This window comes from Monodon monoceros, unplaced genomic scaffold, assembly GCF_005190385.1.
Source record: "Monodon monoceros isolate NGI ecotype Baffin Bay Population unplaced genomic scaffold, NGI_Narwhal_1 Super_Scaffold_7, whole genome shotgun sequence".
NCBI lineage: Eukaryota > Metazoa > Chordata > Mammalia > Artiodactyla > Monodontidae > Monodon > Monodon monoceros.
In genome coordinates this window covers 56,852,322-56,877,954 of record NW_021703784.1, presented here as the reverse complement: position 1 = coordinate 56,877,954, position 25,633 = coordinate 56,852,322, and the positions used below count along the sequence as shown (strand labels likewise).

The window sequence follows — 25,633 nt, the reverse complement described above, 5'->3', positions numbered from 1 at the left end:
TCTCTCCATTTGAGGAAGCTGAATACCTGGAGGCTGGGAGAGCGTGGACTGCAGGGGCCAGGCCCTAGGATGGGATGGTGGCTGTGATAACCAGGGAGAGAAGCCCAGGCCTGGACAAGAGAGAGATGTTTAGGATGTAAATAAAACTGACAGCACTTGATGACCATTTGGATGGAGACCATATGACTGCCTTCAACTGTCCTTCTGGGACTACAAACCACACTAAGCCCTTCCCTTGGTTTCCCACCTGACCAATTTACCCTTGAAGTGAGTTACAGGCATTGCCTCCTCCAGGGTGGGCAGGAGAATGTGGGGCTTGGGGCTTGGTGCCTGGGCTTTGGAGCCAAACCAAGTGTAAGTTCCAACTCCGCCCCTCACTAGCTCTGTAACCTTGGTCGAGGTACTTACTTAACCCTCCTTAGCTGCCCACTACCAAGGACAGGGCTAACAACAGGGCTCACCTCCCATCCTGCTGTGAGGATTATGAGTTGCGAAGCATAAAGCACAGTGCTGGCCACATGGTGGGCACTCGGTATCACACACCTTAGTCCAGGTGCCGACGGCCACTTCCCAGGCCCAACTGTGAGTCCCAGGGCCTCCCCGGAGATGCAGCGTAGGTGTTACCTGACTGGTGAAAACAAGTTTAGGATCAACTTGGGAAGAAACCCAGGGGACTCTCACTGGCCCAGGAGGTGTCTGTGTCCCCCTCCCCCAAGAACCACCAGTCTGGTCACCCCAGACGTTTTTTGGAAATTTTTTAATAGTTATTGAATGTTCTACAGCTTACAGTAAATATCATAGTTACAAATTCTTGGCTTCAATCTTTCAGAGTGATCACTATCTGATCTTCAAAACAAAATGAAACAAAAACCCAAAAGAATCCAAAACAACAAAACAAAACCAGATTTACACTTCATACACACAAGCGAGGCCATGGGGCTTTCCAATCTTTACACTCCAGGCTGTGTTTTGAAAACACCTATAAGTTCTTTGATCAAACTACTTGGAAGACACTGGTCAAATGTTTATTATTATTATTTTAAATGTTTTTCTTTTTAAAATGTGAGTTCCAATAAAATTTAAAAATTAGATTCCAACCTGTAGATTAAAATGAATTAAAAAATACAAAATCATACACAACGCTCTCTCACAGGGATGGTACATGTCACGAGAACAAGTTTTCTCTGTCGTGTGACATGAACAGGGATGAAGATACCTTTTAGTTAGGAGATGGGAACAGGCCCTTGGGCCTTTAAAGGTCACTACAGACAACTCCACATTGCTAGAGGCCTGGCCTTACATCCCCTTGGGTAAGGAAGAGCTGGAGTGCCACCACAGATCCAGATAATCTGGCTGACCCAAGAAGGTGGTCTTTGGGCAGTCCCACTCTTTCCCTGACTCTCAGGCATGAGGAGGAAGGCTGGAGCCTGGAGATGCTGGTCTTGCTGGGGTCAGGCCCAAAGATGACTTCACCCATTTGAGTCCTATGGGCTGGTACTTATCAGCAAGGCTGTTATATCTGTTCTCCTCAGAAAGGAAAATACCCCCTCTACCAGGAGCTGGACTAGGTACAGGGCCTCACTGCCACAGCAAGAATACCCAGGGACTACGCATGCAGCCACAGGGAAGCAAGAGTTCTAGTTTCCCTGTCTGGCTCTGTGACAACCAACCCCAATCACCTACCACTGGGCTGGACTCAACAGCGTGCAAGATAGAAAACACCCATTGGAGAAAGTGAGGGAGTGAGACCCAAGTCTGGCTCAGGCAAGGTTGGTTATGGAATGTTGAAACTGGCCTGTCAGGAATTTTAAAGGCTGGGCCCTAGAACCACGTAATGCCTAATTTCAGAAACAAGTTATCTAGGAGAAGGGAACATGGACAGGTAAAGGACAAATCCTGCCACCAGCCTGGCACACCCATAGTAGGCTGAGCTCTCAGAGGCTCAGGTGTGGAATTAGATGTTAGCCTGGCTGGGTCTCCTCTGCTGTGATCCTGCTTTTGGAGGTAGGTCTGGCCTGGATTCCCCTGGGGCTGGACACGAGTATGGAGCCTCCTCACCTGCCCCCTCCGGATTCCCAAGCTTGGCAAGCAGCTGGGGACCACATATCCTATGTGATGTGGAATACAGGATGGAAAAGCAGAGCTTCCACATACTTTCACTCAACAGCAACTGAGGAGAAAATGCCATGGTGACATCTAAATGACTGCTTCAACCACAGTGCTGGGGCCAAGAGCACTCCAAGACCCATGCCGTCTAGGCCCTCCCTCTCTGGCCACAGAGCAGAGCTGAGGATCTGATATGCAGGGCTCCAGGCCTGACTCAGCCAGAGTCCTGTCTGTACAGTGAGGACACCAGAACTTGGTGACCAGAGGATCTGCACTACTTTTATGCTCCATGTGATTCATTTCTGAAGCCTACTCAGAACAAAGCCAGCCTCTCCGAAGAAGCACTCCCAGATCTCTGGGAGTGGGATTCCTCAAACTTGGAACACTTTGGGTGCCCAAGGGTCAGAGTTGGGACAGGGAGAAAGGACTGCACAGTGTCTCTCTAGATCCTGGTCCTCACCCAGGGGAAAAACAGGCCCAGAGACTTGAGTCAGATGTGCTTTTGGCCATTCAGGGCTACACCAGGTCCCCTGGAAGTGCCAACTCGCCAGGTCTGGACAGTGGGCAGGCTCTCCAGGGTCAGAAAGTAAGGGTACGCAGGCTTCCCAGGGACATGGGTCTTTCAACGGACAGGTGCCTGGGGCTGCCCTTGAACATGTCTTCAGTCCTAAACCTCATGACCCCAAAATGTTTTGCTCAAGTTAAGCCTTTTCTTGCAAATTCTCATCCTCTGGGTGCTGCCATCTGGATATGCCTCTGGGTTCCCAGGGCTCCTCATAAAAATCTGCTCAGTTGGCAGGACTGAGCTCCCCAGGTTTCCGTGGGGTCTTCCTGTTTGGGGGCAGATAGGGAGCCCATCCCTTCTGCATGCCTGCCACCCAGACCCAGCAGGTGCCAGCAGAAAGCAGAGGATTTAAACAGTTCAAATCTTGGCTCTTTCTCTTATGAGCTGTGTGACCTTTGGCAAGTCTCTTAAGCCTTCTGAGACTTAGTTTTTCCATCTACAAAATGGGGATTTTTGGCAATCAATGTTGAAGTACTTTGTACACAGACAGAAAACTCTGGACAGGTGCGAGTGTCCTTTTTCAAGATACAGGAGTGGGATACGTACTTTTGGGTCACTGCCAGGAGAGAAAGAGGAACAGCAGCAACTGCCCTGTCTCATGGGGAAGAAATTAAATACATTTTTCCAGAACGCGGCAGAAAGATAAATTCCAGGCTCTTAACCACTTGGGGGCACTCCAGACTCCAGCTTCCTAGACCCCAGGCTAATGAAGAGGAGCCAGGTAGAAGTGGCAGAAGCCAAGAGGGTTGGCTGGTGACTGGAACCACCTGTACCCCTGACCCTGGCCACCAAGCCTGTGGTACTAGGGAGAGGTAGTGGAGTGGGGTGGAGAGAGGGCTTTGCTGGTGCCACGCTGTAGCTTGCTATGTATGTGGGCACACCCCTTGTCCTTTCTGGCTTGCTGGCCTTCCTACAATGGCAGGGCCCTTCCAGCTCTGACCTCTGTCCAGCTTGACCACTGGGCCATCCAGTATCTTTGGATAACACCCATGGTACCTCCCAACAGACGCCTGTGATCCTACCAGGTGTGCTCTCATCCTACCACAGGCTACCACTACCACAGTAGTGTACTGCCCCTGTTCTCCTGGGCTCAGTCCCTCTGCAATGACTCCCCAAGCTTGGCCAGGCTTGTGGATCTCTGTCAAAGCAAAAAGGGTGAGGCCAGCTGAACTGGGACTCCAGTGGCTCAGGCTGAAAAAGGGGCGCTGGGCCTGGGCTCTTCCAGACCACAGCCTTTTCACACCTTGTTTTTGCCTTGGGGCCTGTCTTTGATCTTGAATTACATACTAGGGCTAAGAGAGGGTACTGAGCATTGATGTTTCTGTCCATGAGCCGTGTGTGGATTCAGACTGCAGGGACAGAGGCAGCAGGCTGGGATTCAAATGGCTCTGCCACTTATGAGCAAGTCACTTTGCTTTTCCAAGTCTCAGTTTCCTCATGGATCAAATGAGAGAATAATCTATTTCACAGGGTTAAACCAGATGATGGATATGAAACTGCTTTGTGAACTGTCAGGTACTAGATGTTAGTTTTTACTTACTGGTATAGAATGAACAAAAATAAAAAGGTCATTCCTAGATCTCCTCCCTTTTTCCTTCTCTCTGTGGTCCTACCCTAGCCCATCTGGAGGCAGCAGGGTTCAGGGAAGCTTGTCAGGATACCAGCATTCTGCTCACTTTGGGCAAGTTCCCTTTCCTTTTAGAACCAGTTTCCTCATTTGTCAAATGGGTGTAATAACTCTGACCCTTTCTCTCGGCCAGTAAATTAAAGGCTGTGAAGTGCTCTGAAGTCTATGAGGCACCTGACAAATGCAAAGGTTTCCTATTATTATTATAATCATTATTATTATTTTGGCATTTTCTAAACATGTATGACATAATCTAAAACAACCTTCACCCACCCTTAGAAAACCAGAGAGTAGGAGGAGGTATTTGCAAAAAATGGATTAACACTGGAAAACTTCCTATTGTTTTAAAATGAAACCTCTTCAGCACCCCAGAACAGACCATTTAATTTAGGACAGCTGGGCTTCTCCTTACCAGTGCTGCATTTCCCTGGAAAGCCAAGAAGGTGGGCCCTCAACTCCTGGCTCTGGGTTGAGGATGCTGCTGGGCTTTGCCCTCCTGGGAACAGCCAGATAGCCTCTGAGGTCCTTCTGGCCCAAGGGCTTCCTGATTTTCTCCTCCTTTAGGGAGACACGGCAGGTAGGGGTAGGGATTATGTCCAAGTATGCATGAATTTCAAATGAAGAGAGTTATTTAAAAGTTATAAATGTTATCAATGATTCCATTCTGTACAGTAAAATGTTCCTCTCCCCGCATCCCCAAAGGGGCTGCTGGCCCAGCCAAGTGCTGGGAGTAGGGGGGACAGTGCTAGACTACCGGGCTCCTGGCTGAGACCAGTGCGTCCCTCTTCTCCCAGGAGAGCCCGTGTCTCCTCCTCCTCTCCTCTCAGGATGAGGGGCTACTGTCTTAAAAGCATGGACTCCTTTTCAGCCATCCCTAGGGCTGGAGTCAGGTATAGGATGAGAGTTCCAGATGTCTTCACAGAATTTCCAAATGCTATTTCTTCATTTGCAATTTCTGTTCCTGCCATCTGCCATGTCACCTCTGCCCAGTCTTCAATCCCTGCCTTTGGAATCCATGGAGGGAAAGAGCAGAAACAAAAGCCCAGAGACTGTTCCCGAGCTCACCAGGTGTGGGCACTGCTGACTTCATTTTTACAAAACCAAGCCAATCCATCCCTAGGTAAATTTTCATGGGCAACATGCCCCAGGCAGGAAGGCTGCATTTAATGCTGATTTACTGCAAGGTCTAGGGAAGTCCTTTCCGCTTCTCTGGGCCTCAGCTTCCTCATCTGTCAAACAGGGGAATGGATGAGATGGTTGCTAAGGTCCCTTCAGTTCCATGAGTCTATGAAGTGTTTATTGCTATTGCTTTTCCTTCACTATCCTGACCTTCAGAGCTGCCAGCACCCGCCTGGAATGTGGTTCCTTCACTGTGGCCATGAATGGCACAAGGTAACCAAGAACTTGGCCTGTCTGCCAGCGCCATGGACAGACAGGTGAGCCCTGGCAGTGGGAAGGGCAAAGGGAAGGGAGAGAAATGCCATAGGTTTCCACTCTAATCAGGAGCAAGCTCCTCATTAGAGTGGATCCATGAGGGCCCAGGGGCCAAGGTCTGGATTACACAGGACACCTGGCCTTCCAAGGCTTTGGGAGGCTGGGATCCCACCACCCTGCAGCTGCTTGGTAGGTCTGAGGTCAAAATCACCTTCTGAGGAAGTGCCAAGTCAGTTAACATCACTGTGCAAGTTAGAGGGTCCAGGCCCAGACAATTTGGCCAGAGACCTTACCAACCAAAGCCAGCAGGCAAGCGCCTCTTGACCCTCTTCCCTCTTCCTTTCCATAGTGCCCTCCCCCCCCCACCCTCCCCCAAGTTCTCCCAAAGAAAGAATCTGGTTTTCCCAGGTTCTGATCTGGGGTATTATTAAGCTGCTATGAACACTCCTACCTAATCAGGTGGTTTTGTTCTTGGTCTGTTGCGATGGTTCTCAGAGGAGATTTCATTTGTGTCAGGACATGGTAATGTCTTAAACTAATCCTGCTTGAGGAAAATCAAAAAAGAAACAATCCCCCAGAGATGTGGCCTGCTCAACAGCTCTGAGTTCCTACCCTGGACCTGAGGATCACGTCTCTCATGCTCTTCAAAGGAAATTGCGCGTTCAGCTGAACCACTGCAACAGACCCCACTCTCTGACTGCTGCTAGACTAGGCTCCCGGGACTGGATTCTTGGGGAAGAAATGAAGAGCAGAGAGGATGTGCCTGGTCAGGTAGGAGGAGGGCTAGAGCTGGAAGGGCAGTGGCTAAAAGGGGGACAGTGGGGAGAGGCAGGAGATTAGAAAAAGCAGCTTTTACAAAAACCGAAAATAAAAACCAAAACCGTTAAAGATGCATAAAGTGACCCTTGCACTTCCGTTGTCTCTTCTTGCAAATAGAGGTGGTGCTGCTAGGGAGCTGCTCCAGCACCTGTGTAAGACTTGAGTAGTTGCATACAATGTGTGACTCCAGATCTGGGGGAGGAAGGGGAAGGCCGTTAGTGACAGTGATATCCCTGAGGCCACTTCAGGAAGCTACTGGACCCCCTCCCTCACGCTGGGAGCCCTAAGTGGAGCCCTCTGTGCCTTCCCAGTGGAGCTGCCTGTTTCCCGTCCAGTGCCAAGAGCTCCTGGAGGAGGAGAGCAGGGGAGATGAGGAAGTAGGGCAGAGGATTTTCAAATCCCTGGAGCCCTGCAGTTCACCGGCACTGCCTCAGCAGCTGCGGAGGGCAGCAAGGAATCTGGTGGTGGGGATGGCCCAGGGTTTCTGCCTGGCCCCAGTCAGAGCCAACATCTGACTGAGGTAAAAGTTCATTGGAAGAATGGGGCCCACAGGTAGAGAGCCTGAAGACTGTATGGTAAAGAGCACAGAATTTAGTACTAGAGGATTGGAGTTCAAGTCCCAGTTTTTACTGGTTAAGTGATGTTGAACTATGTATTTATCTGTAAAATAGAGCTAATGATCCTTATTTCACAGAGCTACTGTGATGATCATGAGAGAGCATACGTTAAGTATCTAGAATATATATAAAGTTACAGTTATTATTAAGAGTGATATTACTGAACCTGGAGCAGGAAAGTAACTGGTAACTGTCACCTGCCCCTTGCTGACACCTGTGCTTCAGACCAAGACAGGGGCTTTGAAACAATTCTGTTTTGTCACCCTCCTACCTCTCCCACCCTGGGCCCCACTCACTTGGATGGGATGCAGGCTTTACCAGTGCGGGGGCACATAGCTGTACGCAGGGGTCCCTTGGGCCCTGTATGCTGGCATGGAGACAGGGTGCGCCCCAATCGCGGTGTGCTGGGGTGCAGTCAGCAGGGTACCTGAGCATCCAGAGAGAGAAGAGTAAACCTGATGAGGCCGTCCCAGAGCGCTGGGATGAAGAGGATGAAGCCACAGCCTTTCACACAGCTGCTGCCCACCCTTCCACATCTTGCCAGGGGAAGCGTTCCTCATTCTCCAGGACAGTCACTCACTCATCTTCAGTGGCCTCCTTTCACCCTTCTTTGTATGCTCCCCTCACTGCACCAACATCACACTGAGTGGTGATCGCTGGTTCACATCGTTGTGTTCCCACTAACCTAGTTGTTCCTACGGGTAGGGTTCTGGTCTGATCTATCAGTATTTGGTCCCCAGGACCCAACCAACAAGGCTGGCACCCAGCAGACATTCAATATCTTGCTGACCTGATCTGGGGAGTGAGAGGCCTCAACAACGCCTACATTAGGGGGCAGAATAAAATCCCAACTCCCACCTCCTGTCCACTCAACCCCTCATACTCTCTTCCCCCAGAAGGTGACCTAGCTGATTCTTTGAAAGTTGGGTCTCTAAAGGTTATTCAGAGCCCTCTTTTCTTCTCATGCCTTTCTTTTTAATGCCAGTTCATCCAAAGACTTCCCTAAACCTGCTCTTCCTCTGGCATCTCTCCCTGCCCCCATTCTCAAGGTTCCCGAAGGGCAGGGTTTCTGGAGTAAGCCAGATATGGAGAAGGGGTCCTCTTGGACTCCTGCTTCTCCTAAGCCTCACAATTAATTATTGGACAGGTCCTTAAGCTCCTGCCTGCTAAATAACATTGCCCTATGCCCTCCTTTCTGGAACCCTGCTGCTACCAGAGTCCTAGCATCATCATGTCTCCTCTAAACCAGAGCTTCCCCCTGGCTAAGCCTGCCTCCACCTTGCAGCCAGAGAGAATGATTAAACCAAACTCCATCTCTCCTCTGCTTAAACCCCTTTCTATCTCCCCGTTACCTAAAGGTATTCAAGACTCTCCACCACTTTATCTCTGACAACTATTCCAGCCACCCTTCCAACTCCATGCCCCTATTTTCTAAGTGATTTAGACCATTTCCATTCTGTGCATGTGCTTTACCCATGTTTTTTACCCCTGGACTGCCCTTCCCTTTTTCGTCTCTCTGGTTAGCCTCTGTTCACCCTTTAAGGCCTAGCTCAATATGTCCTCCTTGGTGAAATCTTCCCCATCCCTGTGTTCCTAGAACCCCCAGGCATAGAATTCTTCATGCTTTGCTACAATCGATTCTATGACTGTGTTCTCCACTGTCATGAGTTCCTGGAGGAAGGGGATGGACACCAACACAGATGTTGCCCTTACCTGCTGACATCGCCATGGTGGTGCCGGCCACCATGCCCATGGCCACACCATTGGTCCTGGGAGCAGCGACAGGCGCCGGGTAGATGGCAGAGGGAATGCTGTTGGGCTGGACGACCGTGGTGTGGTGGATGACATGGGGCTGGGCAGCGTACACCGGCTGTGTGTAGTAGGCTCCCTGGGGGAAAAAAGGCTGAGGTCACACAGGCTTCGGGAGAGGAGGGGAGCCTGTCCCAAACCCTAAGGGATGGGGTCAGAGAAGCTCTGGCCCAGGGACACAAGGTCTGGGGCTCTGCTTCTGTCTTCTACATGGCTGTGGACAGTTCAGTGCTGGGCTCAGCTTCTGGTCTGAAAAATAAGGCTTGAACCCTGTCCTGCCTCGCTCCTAGGGCTGCTATGATGATCTACTATGTTTATCTTATTGCAATGTGCTTCTTCTTAGACTGCTTAAAATATAAAGGTAGGGACCACGATCAGTGAGTGAAGAGGGCTGTGGACGAGGCTGGTGAACTTCAGAGCACTGTGCATGTGCACACATGAGAGATTACTGGTGGGAGTATCATACTGGTGTGAATGCTGCCATTCTACATACTGGAAAAATGTCATAAATGCAGAGCACTTCCCCAAATGTCTCTTACTATCTATTTCCCTGGAGGCAAAAAAGGTTGAGGATGGAGACAATAGTCTGAGGTGACATCCCACTGCCTGGATCACATGACTGCTTTGTGCTGTCACAGCCCCACAGGTCTGCTGACCTTTGGGCAGAGTAGACAGGGCGTTCTGGATCATCTTAATCCAGAGCTTCTCAAATGTTTTTGCTAAATAATAACAAGAGCCTCAGACTGTGGACTGAGGTAGACTGGGGGAGTGTGTAGACTGCAAGGTTATTGTTTTAATGACACAACAGCGACAGTTCATCAGAGCCACGAACTCTCTTCTTCACCCCCCTCCACCCTACCCAGGCTGGTGGCTCCTTTACCTGCAGAAGAAGTGGTCCCGGGCTTCTACATGTACCTACCTGGGCATACAGATTCTGCTGGGGGTAGGCACTTCTGATGGGATACATGGCCGTCTGATAGGGGTTGGGTGATGGGGAGTAGGGGGGCGGAGCAGTATTACTCTGGGTCGGTGGGACCTTGTATGGTGTCCCCGCAGTATATCCTGTACCAAGGCAATAAGAGAAACTTTCAATTAGTTGGCAGAACAGCATCGCTGGAAGGCAGCAGGTCCCAGTCAACGACTCCCCAGACAAACATGGGCTGAATCCAGGCTGGAAACACAGATGAGAACAGACAGGGAACAGGGCTCCACCCAGAGAGCCCGGGCCCCAGAGGCAGCTCCCTCAGTGGCTGCATGTGTGGCATCTTTTATTTCTCTGTCTCAGGGCTCTGATCTATAAAATAAGAGGCTGGGACCAGATGATCTCTTAAGGGACCCTTGCAGCTCAAACAGTCTGGGACTCTGAGCCATGTGCCATGAGACAGGCAGGTGTGCATGGACGGGAGACCCTCAACCTGCTCGCGCTATACTGCACTCTCTCCTCTTGCTTTTCTGTCTCCGTACTCAGCACCTCAGGGCATCCTCTGCTGCTGCTTCTGTCTTGCTTTCTCCTGTATTCTCTCTTTTTCTCCTTTTATCTCTCTCCCTTTTTGGACTGCCCTCCACCATGTTCCCCTTCTTCCCTGCCAAGTTTTAAGGTGGAAACCCCACTGAAAACCCCATTCAGAGACCCTCATCTTCTGGGATGCTGAAAAACTTTGCTCTACACAGCTGGCCTTTCCTCCCCTCCTGGGGTTTGGGGGAGGGCCACCACTGTCTGAAAGACTGAAGTCAAGGATCAAAAAGGTTCACATCGACCTGGAACCCAGGCCATGTGGGGTCAGCAGGGTGGACTGAAGCTGGGTAGGGGCTGAGAAGTCAGGCCCCAGGAAGCTCACAATCAGCCATTCAAACAAATTGTGCTGCCTTTGAATTTTCTGGAAAAGAGAGTCAGATCCTAAGTTCGCGGGAAAAACCTGAAACATGAATCACTCAGGAACAAGACTGTGTTCTTAGAGAATCACAAAATGGAATGATTCTTTGGAACCCAAGGGATCATCAAGTAGCCCCCACTCTCTTACTCTGTACTAGGGGATCCTGGGGTTCAGAAAGAGCAAGTCTTTTTAGGAACACCACCTTCTTTCTGAGTTGAAGGGACAGTGCCAAGGGATCCTGGCTTTGGATGTCCAATGGGGTGCCGCTGGGGCTTCTTCCCTGTCCCCGTCCTGGCTTGGTCTGGCTGACACATCACTGAACCTCTCTTGGCCTCAGGTCTTTCTCCTACAAGATGCTCACCAAGGACCCTTTCAGTAACATGGGGCTGTTTTTACAAGAAGGGACTGGGGCCAGAGTGAAAAGGGTGCTTTACTGGAAGAGAAGAGGTCCAGGCTTCAGGCCAGGATTTCCTCCAATCTGCTGTGATTACTGGCAAGTCTCTGGGCCTTGGTTCCTATTTTGTAAAATTAGAAGGCTAAGAATGAAGATCTCTTCCTGAACTAAAATCCCATTTTTCTGAAGACCCTGGGTCTCTTCTACCCTAACCCCAAGTTAAAGCAAGCTGCCACACAGTCACAAATCTCTCTCAAGTCACACCACAGCTTTGGCATGGTGACCCCCTGCCCCTGATGAGCTACTCAGAAGGGTATGAGAGCTGTTATTTAGTCACCACCCAAGGCATCACCGAAAAGCTGTCCTGCCCTCTCCCCTGGAATCATGTCATTTATCTTTCCACCTGCAGACCCATAGTTTGTTCCATGAGAAACTGGAGAAACTGATTTTGTGGTCAAATATGCTTGGGAAGTAAGTAGCAATGGGGCTGGAAAAATACATTAATGAGAAGGTAGCACTGATAAGAACTAGAAACTAACTGGAAGCGGAGGTACGAGTCAGTTGCGGAAAAAGTCTAGAGCAGGTTCCTCCAAGTTTCTAGATTGTGCAGCTAATCATGAAATGTGGTCACAGGAGGAGAAACAGATACTGTGGGGAAGACAGGGAGTCTAGGTTTGCAGACATCTAGAAGGAGCTATTTGAGGTGTACTTCACCTTGGAGACACAGTTTACTTGTCTGTAAAAGGGGATTCTCAAGATGGGTGTGTCCCAAGAGTATACAAGGGATCCTAAGTGTTATTTTGCCACCCCCCCCCCGCCAAAAAAAAAAAAAGACAAGGAGAAGGTGGGAGGGAAGGGGGAAGAGGGGGAGGAGGAGGAGAAATATAAAATAAGAGAGAAAATAGGTTTTATTCCATGACACTGAGAAGTTTTAAAATGATAGGATGAACTGTGAATCTCCAAGATAGGGATATGCAGGAGACTATTTCCAAATTTGTTTTACCACAGGATCTTTTACTCATCCTATTCACATTTAAAACATGCAAACTACAATTTTGTGTGTGACTGTAGCTTGTTTTGGTAAATCAAATTTTACCGTAACACAGCCATGCCCATTCATTTACATACTGACTATGGCTGCTTTACTGGTAGAATGGTAGTTATGGCAGACATCATAAGGCCCCAAAAGCCTAAGATATTTATTATCTGGCCTTTACAGGAAAAGCCTGCTAACTTCTGATTTAAAGGAATAAAACAGGTTATGGGGAGTCCTGCCAGAGTGGAGAGCACCTCTCTTCCATGCAGGAGGGCAGGACACCCCTGAATCCTAAGATGCCTGTCTCTGAAAGCCACACAGCACAGGGTTGTGATTATAAGTAGTCTGGAGCCAGACTGACTGCCTGGGTCCAAACCCCAGCCCTCCTACTTAACAGCTGTAGAATACATCTGTCTCCTCATCTATTAAATGGGGATAATAATAGCACTTACTTCATAGGGTTACTGTGATGAATACATTAACTAATAAGTGCAAAGCCCTTAAAAGAATGCCTGACACATTAAAAGCAGTTCATAAAGGTTAGCTATTATTCTTTTCTCTTTCACTGTATAGAGAGATAGTAAGCTTCCTGTTCTAGGGGGTATACAAGCAGAGACTGGTCTGAAAGATGACAGTACATAGGAGGTTAAACTAGTATGAATTTTATGGTGTGATCCAGCTTGGAACACAGACTCCAGGATTCTAAGATTCTAAAATTTGATGGTTTAAAATGCCATGATTTTTAGATTCTTTAAAGATAACAGGCCAACAGTGCTGGTGACTTTCCTTTATGCTGCCAGAGAATGTGTGCTGAAGTTTTATCCTCTGAGGAAGCCTGCACTAACCCTCTCTGTCACAAGGACAACCATCTTACAAAGTGTTGAGATTATCCCTCTGAGGAAAATCAAAAGGTTCCAAGAGACTGCAGTAGAATTTGGTTTCCACATCCAAGAATAACCTTGTCTACAAATGTATCCTTTCTTCATGTTATGAAATGAGACACACACAAACTCAAAATACAAATCAGTAGCCAAAACACACTGGGTGGCCGAAAAGATGATGCTGGAGAAGAAGGCCTTGCCTATTTGTCCAGACAGGTTGAGAAGGGAGAAGCAGAACTGCAGAGCTAGAAAAGACCTTAGAGATCATCAAGACCAATGCAAACGTTTCACAGATGAGACGCGAGCAAATGAGCGAAGGCTCACGAGGACCCAGGACTCAATGTTCCCTCCTCTGACTACAGTGGTCCCAGTCCTGGGCTCTGTCAGTGATTCAGGTCAATTCTTCTCTCAAGGAATACCTTCACTGGACCAGATAATATCAGAGGACCTTTCTAGTGCTGATATTCTACGTTCTGAGTATTTCAGTGGGACTTCTATTAGAAAATCATTGCAGAGGACATTCCACAACTGACTGATGGTCCTGTCCATACCCCTGACGATCACTGGAAATTCCCCTGGGGCTGTAGCCTGGGCTACCTTGGGTATCACAAAATTCAGTGTTTATTACTTTATGCACCTAAGTTAAAAAAAAAAAAGCCGTTGGATTTGATGCAAACAAATATGAAACAAAACCAAGTCAAAACAGAAACTCACTGATTTTGCTCAAATGAACTCAGATTCAACTCACTCACTCAGGGCCTGGGTCTCCTGAAAAGAGTTCTACCTCCGTCTGAAGGTTACAGAATTAGGACTTTGGAATGCTATACCTTAAGGACATTAGAGACTTGAATTCAATCCTCTCCAATTCAGATGAAGAACCTAGAGCCCAGGGGAGCAGCAACTTTCCCCAAACTGCACAGCAAATCAGTGCAGGGCTGGGCCCAGAGTTCAGGGCTTACCATGCCCTGGGCAGAGCTCATTTCTGAAATTATACATCTCTGTAGTCCAATCTTGGACATTTGGTATATTGGCCTTTGTGTCTTCATTTCATTAAAGGCAATATTGTGAAAGGAAAAAGGAATTTGATTACTAGCCGTCCCAGCCCTGACTTATGAAAGAGGCTTTGTTTATGGTACCCTATTCTTTCTCTCAGGTTGCTAACCATAATTTTAGACTCCATCAAATAGGGTAATAAAGAGAGTGTGTACATTAGCAAGATAAAACTTTTTCAGCCCTCTCTTCAATCCTTCTGCACTGTCATAAATCTTTTTCAGTTGTAGAGCCCCTACCACCTTCAAACACATTGATCCTCACATTAAGGATGCCTTTTAGACTGATCAGTTTATTGACTATCAGATTTATATGTCTGGACAAAGCTCTATGTATGATTCTTGCCTTGACCCCCCAGTCTCCTTGTTGGCAGCTGAACAAGAGAGTGCTGAATAAGTAGAAGGGAGACCTAACTACAAACAGGCTTAGCAAGTGTTAGTGAAATTACATTGAATTTGTCAAAGTGCCCTGAGTTTTCTGTGGTATTAGAAGCCACAAAATCTGTGTGCTGGGAGGAACTCTGGTGGGACATGGGAGGACCAGTCAATCCCACCTCTATTTACGGATTATAAGAAAGAGAGCACATCTTGGCCCTTTCTAGGGACTGTGATAGCCTGTGAGAGGACAGTGGGATATAGCTACTGGACTTTTCAGTGGAACTTTAGAAAGATGTCAACATAGTAGAAGGCAAGGCCTTCTAATACTCAGACTTTCTCATTGTGGAAAGGGTTGCTTCTGTAGGGAATGAATACTCCATACCTGGAGATGTGTGAACAAAGGCTAGTTGGCCAACTACTGGCCTGGGCAGCTAGAGAGGAGGCCCCTGAAAGAGTGGAAGATATTGGGTATACAGCACCAAGGTGATAGAATCAGGAGCCTAATAGCTAGAGAAAACCTTAAAGATGACCTAGTCCAACCCACTCATGTTACATTTGGAAAAAGCAAGGTCCAAAGCACAGACATGAATTATCCAAGGTTACACAGAACCAAGTCTAGAATCCAACTCTTTTGGTCTTCCACTCCAGGCTTCTTTCTGCTACACTACAGCAGGTGTGTCTATATGCATCTACCTCCATACGTGCAGATATAAGACCGAATATGCATGTATATGCCCATTTACATATATAATATCATAGGTACCTGGAAAAATTCCCTACTGCTATCATCCCTCTCTTAAATAAGAGTAAACTTAATCTCAAGGAAAAAAGTCAGTAATAGAAACTTAACTTGGGTGATACACTTTTCTAGTCGTGCTGCTTACCAGTTGGATGGCATTGGGCATATTACCTTTCTGAGCCTCAGCTTTCAAACTGGAATAAAAATCCACCCAAATAGGACTATAGTGTAGATTAAATGAGAGGGTGATCATGAAAACATATTCTGCAAAAGGTGAGAGTTATGTTGTATAAACGTAAGTTGATGTTGACCTGAAGGGGCAATGACAGCTAAGGAGAAAATAACATTTTAAAGAAAAATTTAAAATACAATGTATTCTTCTAATTTACTTACTTAATAGATTAACACTTCACTGAACCCCAAACCATCGGGCCTAGTCTGCAACATCCCTCCGAGGGCCTGTGCAGCCCTTGCTGGCACAACTTAAGAGACTGGCACTCACCACATCCAAAGCCAGCCACTCCTCTTCTGGACAACTGCAACAAGGCACGAAGCTTTTCCTCATACAGAGTCAAAATGCCACTCAGTCATTTCTAAACACTCGTCCTCATTTTACCCAGTGGAGCCATTTTGTGTTAAAAATCAGATGTGAAGGTGAAACCATCAGTCACTCTACTGAGCCTCAAGTGAAGTGACCAATCTGACAGGCCAGATGGTTTCCAACCTTCACGAGGACTTCCTGCACATACCTTGCTCTCACAGTGTAGCCTCCACGAGGGCAGTGTTTCTCAAGCAGGGGGCAATTTTGCCCCCAGGGATATGCACAGGACAGCCCGCCCCCCAACCAAGAATTATCTGCTCCCCGTGTCCACAGTGCTGAGGTTGAAAAACCCTGTGCTAGTTGGAGGAATCCCCTCTGTCCAAAAGTCCACAAGACTTTAAAGTGCCCTCTGTCCTTCCCTTGAAATGCAGTAACAGTCCTTCCCTCATCAAACTCATTGGCCAGGTGAGTACTTCCTTCTCTCTCCCTCACTGCTTTGTGTCTCCTCAAAGCAGGGTGTGTGATCAAAGAGGATGACCGTTTCTATATGAGGAGGGCGAATTTTTTGGTGGGTAGGAGAGAGAACCTCTTAAAACAGTGTCCTATAAATGTCAGTTTTAAAAGTTCCCTTTCCTTTCTTCCTAAGAGGCAAATCAGTCCCAGCCAAGGGGAACAAGGAAAGGAGGAGACAGGCTGTATTTACTGAAAGCCGCAGAGGATGCTTGGTAAGTTCGGTTCTCGGTCCCGGTGTCCACTGGGAGGTGGAAGGTGCCTTCAGTGCCACAGGAAGACGAGTTCTGTGGCCAGGCCTGTTTCATCAGCAGAGTTGCTTAAGGGAAGACACAAGAATGGCATTAGGCAGAAATAAGAAGTGGGCACCACCAATCACAGACACAAAAGCAAGGATCTTGAGCTGGACGGAAACATATAACCCAAGGGGCCCTGTTCAGACACACAGGATGGTTCAGCTTTCTGAGATGGGTGAGTGGTTGGGAGGAGTGCTGAAGTGACCTTCTAAACGATTTGAAACTGAGAAGACCTAAGCTTATACTAAGTAGGGGAGTCAGGATTTTCTACCCACTACCAAACCCATGAAAATGCTTATGAATACTGCCTTCTACTGCCTGACATTCTAGCCTAAGACTCTGGGATACTCCTTAGCCACCTGCTCGTTAACGTGTAGCAACTCGGAGCCTTTGACTATGTACTGGGCCAGATCAACTGAGTACCCCTTTTTATGCCTGAAATCTCATCTGGAGGTGTATTTAACAAATTGTTTTCAAAGAGCGACCCCAAAATACTAATAACCACATGACATGAACCTTGCTGGACTGCCATCTCCTCTAAAGGGACTGAGCTTTGGTGGCTTACAAGGCAAGGCTGTCCAGCGGGACACTACCTGCAAACCTCTTCTCCTGTAGACCTAGCCAGGGCCAGACAAACCTCTTGCACCTTTTATGTCTCCTGCTGAGGCGCTACTGGTGCTCCACCTGAGATATCGCCTCATGAATTAGAGATGATCTTTTGGGCCACTAAGAAAGCAAATGTCAAACTTGGGGTAGGTGTGAAATAGAGATGAGGCTCAGTTTGAAAGAAATCTGCAGAGACTTCCCAGGCTGACTCAAAGCTCAGCTTGAGAAATTTGAAGGATGATGTTTCCTATGGAATAGAAGTGGGGAGTGACTCAAAAAACTTACCTTCATGTGTCCTGTAGGGAAGGAGAGAGGAAATAGGGTTTCAAAGGGGATGGGGGGAGGGATTGCCTAACATTTTAGGTATCTCCCTTGATATTTTCAAACAATAGAGGGGACAAAAAAAATTTTTTTTTTTTTTTTGGCCACACCGCGCGGCTTTTGGGATCCAAGTTCCCCGACCAGGGATTGAACACGGGCCCTTGGCAGTGAAAGCGGGGAGTCCTAACCACAGGACCGCCAGGGAATTCCCGAGGAGAAATATTCTTGACCCAAATTTCTACTTGTGGCTGAAGAATGATTTTAACAGTATCTTTTCCACTCAGATGAGGTCTTGGGAGACATGGATATGGGGTGTTTTAAAGTATATTAGTATTGGCAACAGTTGGATATACGTGAAACATTTTAACAAGGGGCTAGGTAAGACAGGGTGGTATGAGAAGCAAGTTTGCCTATGCCCTCTCATTCCATCAGGACAAGGATAATCCACCTCCAGAGAGATCTCCATAAACTCCTCTGCCTGTCCAGGTAACAGGAAATGCCTCTGGTTCCTTCAGTCATGGAAGTACTGGGGTCAGAGGAGGAGGTCAAAGACTCTACTGTTTTTGCTGAACCAAGGATAGAAGTATAGCTGTTCTGGGCTGCCTCTGCGCTTGCATCAATGGCCCGCAATATATACAGCGGATGCTGAGAAATAAGAAGGAAATCAGGGGCAGGGAAGTGACACTAAAAGGAGAATTCTGGTAGAAGAAAATGGAGATCCAGCAGAATTCCAATGCAGAGTCCAGGGCCTTTGCTGGACATTACAACATGACTCTGCAGACAACACAGGAGGAGGGCAGTCAATTTAAACAATTATCATGGGTTTCTTTTCCTGGGGGGCAGGGATGGGTGGAGTGGTGGGAATTAATAAAGGACCCAATTAGTGTTGAAAAATCTTATTAAGATAGCTCCAGATTTAGAATCTGCCACTCCATGTGGCTGGAAAGCCCTGGCCACCTAAAACAACTCCCTAAAAACTGAAACATGTAGCTCTGAGAAGTCAGATAGAGCAAGCCCAGGCCCTCAAGACCCCACAGGAATCCACCAGGGAGCAGGAGGCCTAAATTTGGCTGCTGAGAATTTGGAGGACCTGTTCTGGTCCAGTTTTTAACCCAAGTGGTGCATCTTTACCATAATTTTAATCATGAGCCAAAAGTCTGACATTAGCCTAAAGGACTGTGTGACAATTAAAGTAAGTAAATCAAAATTAACCAAAGAGTGACTGAGGCCTACACTGCACTCAGCACTGAGGGGAGCGCCACGGTGGACAGGAACACACGTGGGTCATGGTCACCGCACACCAGGTATTTATGGTCTAGCTGGGGATGCAACACAGCCACACGCCAACCAGAGAGTGAACAAGACAGCATTACACACAGTAAAACAATGTTCCAGATTAACCAGGAAAGAAGCAAGTGCGACTGTGCCTTTGATTATGTGTTTCCCAACTGAGCAAGTGAGCTAACCTATACATGTTCCTGAAGAAGTGGGTATTTTCTTCTGGTTTCATTATAAAGAAAACAAATACTAATATTTTCTATATTTTTCTGTATATATGAATACATAATAATTTAAATAACTGGATAAATACGAAGGCTGAAAATAAAAAACAACAAATAACAGCTGTCGACTTGACTTCCTCATTAGTTAGCTATACGTCCACATACAATTCTAAAGAAACCCATTCTGCTGCTGGTAGTGATTCAGAGCTCAGCTGTGGGATGAAGACAATCCAACTGAAGCTTTTAGAGGCATGGTAATAGAGGACGCTGCTCTGACAGGTATGCCTGTTCTTGGGTGCCATGAAAGGTACCAACTCCTAGAAATGGTCTATATTTTGAATAAATACAAGTGTATATACGTCAAATATTATTGAGGTGTACGTTTGAGACTACGTACTTTTGCACTTTATGTAGTACTATATATGTACTATTCCTCAATTTAAAAAAAGAGAGAGAACCCATGGCAGTGAAGGGCCACGGCCCAGTCACAGCATGCGGCCCACGTCCAAGTGCTGGGTTGTTCACATCCCTGGACACGGGGCCCTCACGCCCTCTGACACTTGAACAATCTGTTAAGCACACTTACAAGGAGGAGAGGCAGCAAGGGACCATCATCCTGAACAATGTAGTAAGTCAGGAAATCTGAGTTCTAGCCTGGGCTGTGCCACTTATTAGCTGTGGGACCTTGGGCAAGTCACTATACCTTTCTAAACTTCAGATCTGTTGTCTCATAAAATGGCAATAATAACCACTCCTTGATTGCTTCATAGTATTGATTGTGAGGATCAAAGATCAAGTGTCAGCCAGTCTTACAGTTTCTAATTCTGGTGTCTGTCTACTCTTCCATCCCCACAGGTGTGGACAGCTCCAATGGAAGCTCTCATCACCTCTTACCTAAATTATTGCAATTGCTTCCTCACTGTTCTGTTTGTTTTTAAACCTGCCAACTCCAATCTCCAAGCTGCAGTCAGAGTGATATTTCCAAGACCTAAACCTAATCACAAAAACTTCTTTCTTAAAAACATTCCATGGTTCTCCATTACCTAACTCCTTGTGTGGCACTCAAGGCCCCTCGTGATCTAGTCCTATGATCTCTCCAGACTCACTGTTCTCACTCTCAAACCCTACATGACAGCCACACAAACTGTTCACCATTCCCAGACTATGCCAAGAAGCATCACTTCTCTGTATTTTTGCTCACACTGCTCACTCTTCCTGGCATGTCCTTCCCCAAATACCACCTGGTAGACATTTATTAATCCATCAACCAGGAGCTGAAGACTCACCTCTATTATGAAGTCCTTTCTTTTCCCCACTTCTTGATCACAGCCCCCTCATGTATCCCACTTGGTTCACTATCCCAGTTCCTGTGATTCTTAGAAGCCCTTGTACTTGCTAGTTTGTCCATCTCCCCCGCTAAACTTTGAGCTCCTTGAAAACAGGAACCCTGTCTTACTGAACTTTGTATCTTCAAAGGGCCAGCTTAGGGTCTGGGACAGAACATTTTGTGAAGAGAAGAGCTCCATACATACACTTTAGTATTTCTATTTCAGATGCTATAACAGGAGAGGTGAGGAGGCAGGAGAGCTTCTCTCACTTCATATGGAGTCTTCTGTTCAAGTTCATATATCCTGAGGCAAACAAACACGACTCCTCATAAACAATAAGAGAAATGGGTCTGTGACTAGCAAAATTGAAAGAATAAGACTGTAAGAGGGCAACCTGTTAGCATTTAAAGGGACCTCAGAGATCATCTGGAATAAAACACTTTATCTATGGCCTGGAGACATTAGCAAATTGCCCAAGATCACGCAGCCCACAGCAGCAGCAAGAAGAGATTTTCACAGCTCATCTCCTAAAAGATGTGCCACACACAAATTCAATTTTCAACATCCAAATAATTCAAGGTTAAAAGTCGAGAAAGTGTGCAGAGACTTTACGAAAACATTGTCCTGAGCAGCCCAGGTGAGGGTGGTGAAAGCAGCAAGTCCCTCCTATGGTCCCTTCCTGTCTATGACAAAAAAGGACCTAGTCAAGTTACACTGCTGGGACCCTCACAGGTGCCCAGAAGTTCCCGTGGTGCCTTGGGCCTGGAGTCCACACTGCCCAGAGAATCCAGCTCTGGTCCCTGGCTTATTAGCACACTTGACCCTCACCTCTCACCATCCAGGAAAATGCCCCCCAAATGAGCCAGAGCTCAAGATCTGGGCTAAGGGAATAGATTGTATCTAAAGTTAACCAGGTCTTCAAACATGTGAGACTGCCAATGGAGATGGAAAATCTGATCGTGGGGCAGACTGGTGTTTTGCATTCTTACAGGCATAATCCAGGTACTCCTCCGCAGGGGCTGCCATAAAGCCAACAGAGGAGCCATAGAGACCCAGGAATTTTTGTTCACTTGTTTGTTTGAATTCAGCAGCCATGTGAGGGTAAAGGTTTCTGACCTCGGTCAGATGGGACCCCAGAGGTGAGGAAGGGGAGAGACGCCTTTTAGTGCCATGATCCTTCACTGCTGCCCTAGGGGACGGTTCGTGTGTGTCTCCAACCCATGATTTTGCACCATCAGACATGTTCCTGCATGCTTCAGGAACTGCTGCTGAGCCACCTGGGGGAGCCCAAGCCTAGGGGATGGGATTTGGGGAGGGAAGGAGAGGGGATCTACTTTTGTTACGAGATAACACATTCATAGGCCATAATACAGATGAGGAAAAATAGCTCTCCTACCATAAGCTGAATGCAGGAACTGAAACTCTGTTGGATAGAAATGTTAGTTGAAATTACCACTAAGAATCTGTGCAAAGTAGTACATATTGCAGTTACAAAAACAAACTTTGTCTTAAAAAAGCAGTTTCCCCCAGGCTACGCAAGAAACAGTGAACGCAGAGGGTGCAAAGTACCTCTACCCTGGAGAGGGTGACAGACTTGCCATCCAGGAAAGCCCATTCATTGAGGAAGGGTATGTCCTTGGATGCCATGACATCCTCCAGGCAGCTGACCCAGAAGCTGCCTGGAAGTATGTAAGTCCAAGTTCCTGCTCTTTGCTTGTCCATGCTAAGAATAAATTTCAAGTCTCCGAAGCATTGCAAAGGGACTTCACACATGACAGAGGCTTTATGTGCTAGAGGAGGTAAAGGTTCAGGGACAAAACCAATCATCTTTGGCCTCTGAAGAGCTCTGTTTAAAGTCCTAGAGGGCCGGGACCAATGCAGAGGCACTTAATTCCCTGAGACCTCTGGGAGAGCATGGTGCTGTACAAGGGGCACAGACTGTGGGCAGACAGCTTGGCTTTGAATCTGAGCTCCACTGCTTTTTAGCTGTGCAACTTTGGACACGTTATTTAACCTCTCTGAGCAAAACTGAAGGCAAGAAGCTCTAACTCACAAGATTACGGAAAAAAAATTAAGATTTGTGACAAGACTTGCATAGTGTCTGGAACACGGCAGGTGTTCAGAAAACTCAAATTCCTTTTCCCTCCCCTTCCCCAGGTTCATCATATGCAAAATGGCAGTAATTGTACTTTACATGCTGCTATGGAATCAAGTGAGACAACAGATGACAACGACTGATAAACAGATTTTTTTGTGAGGAGGTATTTCATTTTTACCTATATTAGTTATCCTGTTTATCCTTTCCCTTCATTTTCAAGTCAGATTACCATTAATATGACCCATCTTTTGGTCTCCAGATTTTGAAAACAAGTCTCTATTGGCTCTGCCTTCTGCGGGGCCAAACAGTTCTTAAGTAAGATCCCTGAAGTCACTAAGAGCTTGGAAGAAAGCTTCAAGTACCCACATTGCTTTCAGAACCAATGAAGGAGTGAAATATTTCCCTGCATCCTGGATAGAGGACATCTTTGGGTATTTAGAGCTGCTAAAAATAGCTCTTTCTGAAGCAACTTCTTGGTCTTCTTGAAAAAGCTGATAGGAATTTAAACCTGAGAGCCTGGCTCCTTTGCAGGCTTCTATCCCGCAGGCATCTCTCAGCATCACAAACGGCCAGCTCTGGAAGGAAGCTGAGAGTACGTACACTGTCCTCTCTGACCTTGAGTCAGCTCCTCCACTGCAGTCAGGAGACCTGGTAGAAGCAGAGGCCAGCCTCCCAACATATGACACGGACCAGTTGTGTGTATGTGTAACTCCAAAGGGAAAAGGATCTGCCCAAAGTCACACCAAAATCAGTAGCAGAGTTAGTGCTATAACTCCAGTCTTCCAACTCCCAGTTTGGGGCTTTCTGACACAATGTGCTAATACCACCCTGTCTAGTGGACTGTGTGAGAAAATGGTCTGGGTTGGTTTAGTCACAGCTTAGAAATATGTTGACTTTTCAAAAGTAAAATTGGGGAAAATCAAGTTAGACATGGGTTGATATTTTGTGTGCTTTAAAATTAAAACTTAATCAGTACTTTACACATGCCAGGAGCTTTCCAATCTCTCCCTTCCCCGCATCCCCACAGTCTCAGGCTCTTCCTGTCTGCTCTCCCTTTCCTCTCTAATCTGACTGCTCTAGTCTAACACCTCAATTTCTCTCTAGCCAACTGCAACTATAATGTTGTGGTTAAGAATCCATGCGGGGGGCTTCCCTGGTGACGCAGTGGTTAAGAATCCATCTGCCAATGAAAGGGACACAGGTTCAAGCCCTGGTCCGGGAAGATCCCACATGCCGTGGATCAACTAAGCCCGTGAGCCACAACTACTGAGCCTGTCTGTGCTCTAGAGGCCATGAGACACAACTACAGAAGCCCGCGCGCCTAGAGCCCATGCTCTGCAACAAGAGAAGCCACCTCAATGGGAAGCCCGCACTCTGCAATGAAGAGTAGCCCCCGCTCACTGCAACTAGAGAAAGCCCGCGCGCAGCAACGAAGACCCAACACAGCCAAAAATAAAAATAAGTTAAATAAATTTAAAAAAAAAGACCCAATATAGCCAAAAATAAATAAATAAGTAAATAAATAAATTAAAAAAAAAAAAAAGAATGCATGCAGGGACTTCCCTGTTGGCGAAGTGGTTAAGAATCCACCTGCTGATGCAGGGGACACAGGTTCGATACCTGGTCCGGGAAGATCCCACATGCCGTGGAGCAACTAAGCCCATGCACCACAACTACTGAGCCTGCGCTCTAGAGCCTGCGAGCCACAACTACTGAGCCCACGCGCCACAACTACTGTAGCCTGTGCACCTAGAGCCCGTGCTCCACAACTAGAGAAGCCACCGCAATGAGAAGCATGTACACGGCAACAAAGAGTAGCCCCCGCTCGCCACAACTAGAGAAAGCCTGCGCAGCAATGAAGACCCAAAGCAGCCCAAAATAAATAAGATATAAATAAATTATTTTAAAAAGTCACAATTGCCAAATAAAACAAATGGTATTAAAAAAAATAATTACTAAACAAGAAAATGAGGGTATTATCATGACATTCAAGGCCTTTCCAAATCTGGCTCTCGCACATCTGTAGTCCAGATTCATCTATTACACCGCCACCCTAGAGCCTATGCTTCAACCATTCTCACTACTTCAAGGTTCTTCAGTGTCATTCCTCACACCTCCATGTCTTTGCCCAGGCTCTACTCTGCCTAGAATGCCCAACTCTTCCTTTGTATGTTTAAAAGAATGCCTCTTAACAGCAACAACAAAAAAACAGCCAACCAACAAAAAAAACAAACAACCAACAAAAAAACAACAACCAAAAAAGAATGCCTCTTATTTCTCCCTCAAGTCTCCACTGCTAGGTCCTCTGTGAAGCCTCCCCTACACCCTCAACCCCAGGCAGAGGTTGTTCCCTCCTCCACTTCCTCTCCTCTTGTACGTATTCCTTTTACAATATTCATCACACTGTACAGCCACGAATTTGTTCACACGTCAGCTTCCAAATGGACTGTAAGCTACTTCAGGCAAAGACAGCATCCTTCCTTTTTTCTATTCTAGTGGGGAGGACATTCAGCAAATAAATACTTGTTGAGTAAATGAAGAGGAACTTACATAAGACCATCTACAACAATGAGGTAGGTGTAGCACATTTCTCAGAGAGGTGAGGTAACTTGTCTAAGGACTCACAACTAGTGAGTTGAGTAATCAGGATTCAAACCCAGGACTTACTAACTGCAGAGCCCACATTCTTTCTCCTGCTCCTTGAGTATTAAAGCACCAGCTGAGAGTGGCTTGTTTTTTTTGAGCGTGGGGGTCAAGATGGTGGTAAAACCTCTGCATTGCTCCCAAACTGAAACAAACTTCGATAGTTTCAAATCTATTTCAACCTCTATCCAAGGAGTGTTGGGCCTTTATTATTTTTGAAAAACAAGTTCCTCGCTGCAGCTTGAAAATGTGGCAAGTCTCTCACTCTCTTCCAAATCCACGTCCAGGAAGGGGTGGGTGGGTGGTGTGTGTGTGTGTATATGTGTCAACAGCAGCCTCAGGGGAAACCGAGGGTGTGTGTGTGTGTGTGTGTGTATATGTGTCAACGGCAGCCTCAGGGGAAACCGAGGATATGTGTGTGTGTGTGTGTGTGTGTGTGTGTGTCAACGGCAGCCTCAGG

At 47.0% G+C, this 25,633-nt stretch overlaps 1 protein-coding gene across 4 annotated transcripts in view; it reads right to left on the bottom strand.

The window, feature by feature from the left end:
• Positions 1–742: 742 nt before the first annotated feature.
• Positions 743–25,633, bottom strand: part of FAM168A (family with sequence similarity 168 member A) — a 201,692-nt gene continuing 176,801 nt past the window's right edge. Inside the window, exons 4-10 of one of the 4 annotated variants that reach the window (XR_003791563.1) lie at positions 21,829–21,855; positions 16,573–16,698; positions 9,897–10,039; positions 8,882–9,056; positions 7,465–7,595; positions 6,184–6,743; positions 743–5,527 (exon numbers count right to left, since the gene is read on the bottom strand). Coding sequence is in view for 3 of the 4 variants with exons in the window: in XM_029209513.1 (XP_029065346.1) it covers positions 7,483–7,595; positions 8,882–9,056; positions 9,897–10,039; positions 16,573–16,698; positions 21,829–21,855 (584 nt within the window). In the remaining variant the exon portion in view is untranslated. Of the gene's footprint in view, positions 6,744–7,464; positions 7,596–8,881; positions 9,057–9,896; positions 10,040–16,572; positions 16,699–21,828; positions 21,856–25,633 lie in introns of all 4 variants that reach the window. The other 3 variants (XM_029209513.1, XM_029209514.1, XM_029209516.1) reach the window with 3 other exon arrangements.